The sequence below is a fragment of the Arachis ipaensis genome, chromosome B06 (assembly GCF_000816755.2).
Source record: "Arachis ipaensis cultivar K30076 chromosome B06, Araip1.1, whole genome shotgun sequence".
NCBI lineage: Eukaryota > Viridiplantae > Streptophyta > Magnoliopsida > Fabales > Fabaceae > Arachis > Arachis ipaensis.
This window is the reverse complement of record NC_029790.2, coordinates 750967-753492: the sequence shown is the minus strand read 5'-3', so window position 1 is coordinate 753492 and position 2526 is coordinate 750967. Positions and strand designations below refer to the sequence as shown.

The 2526-nt window shown below is 32.7% G+C and overlaps 1 protein-coding gene across 1 annotated transcript in view; it reads left to right on the top strand.

Moving 5' to 3' along the window:
• Positions 503 to 2526, top strand: part of LOC107645295 (protein BASIC PENTACYSTEINE6) — a gene marked incomplete in the record, with an annotated part of 3367 nt that continues 1343 nt past the window's right edge. Inside the window, 4 exon segments of the mRNA XM_016349286.2 lie at positions 503 to 767; positions 1929 to 1988; positions 2147 to 2294; positions 2437 to 2526. Of these exon segments, the coding sequence (XP_016204772.1) occupies positions 2226 to 2294; positions 2437 to 2526 (159 nt within the window).

Here is a 2526-nt window from a genome sequence, read left to right as displayed (position 1 = left end):
TTTTTTTAACACTTAACAGAATTTAATTTTCTCACTTTTGATTCTATAAGTGGGATCAGAAATAAATAAAAAAAATAATAATAAATAATTAGAATAAATACTACACACTATCTATTTTTTTTTATTGAAGAAGATCCATTCTCATATGTTTATATATTAGTGCGATATGTGTATGGAGACGGTTGACTTATGAAATGCTATTTTTGAGTTGGCTGTAAGCTACGTTAATGTTTTCGTTATCCATTTGGGAGAAGCATTATTAACTAATCGTTAGGTGTGTGGGCTGGTAAGAGACTAGATGGTGAAATTTAGGGCTTGGGCCCAATACATTAGTTTTTATTGTTGGCATGACTTGAATTTTCAAATTAAAAAAAAAAAAATACGAAGAACTTTGAAAAGAAAAAAAACGAAATAGTAGTATTGTACTAATTGTAGACTTGTAGTAANNNNATAAAAATTATTTATGTCATAAATTTTTGTAGAAACTACATGAATATTAATATTAACATTTTTCAGAACCATGGAAAAAAGTTTTCATTCTCACCGTAGCATCCACCAAGTACGAAACAAAGAAAATTTGCAAAGACAACGCAGAAAACAATTTTACTCAGAAATTGGTGCAAAAAAAAAATAAAAAAATCTCCCATATCCAACACATTATCGGTTTTTTTTTTCTGCTGCAAAAATTAGGGTTTCGATCTTCTACTCTCTATGCTCTTATCTTCTTCAACTTTCTCTACTCGATCTTCTCGCCGATCTAAGTTCTCGTAAGTTTCATTTCATTCAACTCTTTTCTTATCAGCAGTTTCTCGCCTTCAATTTTAATTTTCTCTTTGTTTATAGCTTTTTTCTTTCGGATTACTATGTTTACATGTCCTCTCAGCAACTTCAATTTTTGTAGTTCTTCCATCTTCCAACTTCACGCAGTGATATTTTAAAATTGCGTTAATTTTTTGTTTCAGTTTATATAGTGTCGAGGTTTTAGAATCTCTTGTTGCTTGTTGCTTCCGATTTTTTTTTCCAGCTGGATCCGTGGTTTCAGGTAGAATTTGTCGAAATGCCAGAAATTGTGTTTTTAGATTTGATACGTTGACCTTGTTAAGTGGAATGTGGGTTGTGGTAGTAAGGTACTAAGATTTAGGGAAGTAATCACGAATTTGGTTTAATGTAATTAGCTACAGAATATGGTTATTTGAATTATTGCATATATGTAGTTTCTGTTGGGCCGATTTATGCTAAATCACTTGAACTTGAACTAGATTAATAGTAATTAAACTAGGTATAATTCAAGTATAATGTGTAAAGAAAATGGTTATTTAGACAATAAAAAGGGGATCTATCTTAACTACCTTTTATTTAAGTTTCAATTCACCATCATCATCATATACTCTTTATTTAATTTTCATTCGTGAATTTTCAGTGTTCATGTAGCCATCCCATTGTTAAAGAACTATTTTTGGTCTTGGGCGTGGAGTCACTTTGATTCATTTGGAATGTAGCTTGCAAAGCTTAACTATAACATTGCAAAGACTAAGTCAACTTTTCATTGACTGATAGTTAAAGTAGAACACACACAAATCTTGGATGATATACTTGCAACCCTTTTTTCCTGTCAACTACATGTACTCTGTAGTTGGTAGTATCACCTGAAAAGAACCTTACTTATGTTTTTCTCTTTTTAGTTTATTTTTGCAGTGTCTTTTCTTCCCTGCATTCTGTGTTGATCACAAAGATTTTTCAAACCAAACAATTACCTTTCTCCATCCCTCTGCACTGCCAAACCGCTTGTAGTTTTGCTCAAATTTAGTGCTTCTCTTCCTAATTTTTATGACAGATACCATTTGAGGGTTTATATGTGAGTGTTTTTCAGCTGGCATTATTTGCATGTCTGAATCCTTGTTGACTTACCAAATCACATTATTGTGTAGGAATAATTTTGATCAAGTGTTAATACATTCGTTGATTGTACAATCCAATGTATAGCCATGGTATGTATTTCAATTTATGCAGCATGTATTTTGGTTGGAGTTATTTGTGGAAGAATGTCTTCCTATACAATTTCCCGTGCCACAAGAAAAATGGAGGAAAAAGATGCTCCACTTATATCTCTATATAAAATATGACTAGCTAATTTATTGATATGCAGGACTCCGAGCAAATTAGTGTTTGATTAACCAAGTTCCAAACAGGTTGAGGAGACCTAGGGCCAATAGTTTGAGTTTCTGATGGATGATGCTGGGCACCGTGAAAATGGAAGGCACAAAGCAGATCAATATAAATCTAGCCCCGGACAGGTACATGAAAATCGTTCCTGTTCATAGATAACTTCATTACAAATTGTCTTTATGAACTAACAATTACCAAGTTGGACATGTTTTTCCTCCTCACACAAGGTGCTTTATTCTGATAATGTTGGTCTCGAAATTGCTATTGCAGTGGTTGATGCAACATCAGCCTTCTATGAAACAAATTATGGCTCTTATGGCTGAAAGGGATGCACTTATTCAAGAAAGAAACCTGGCTCTT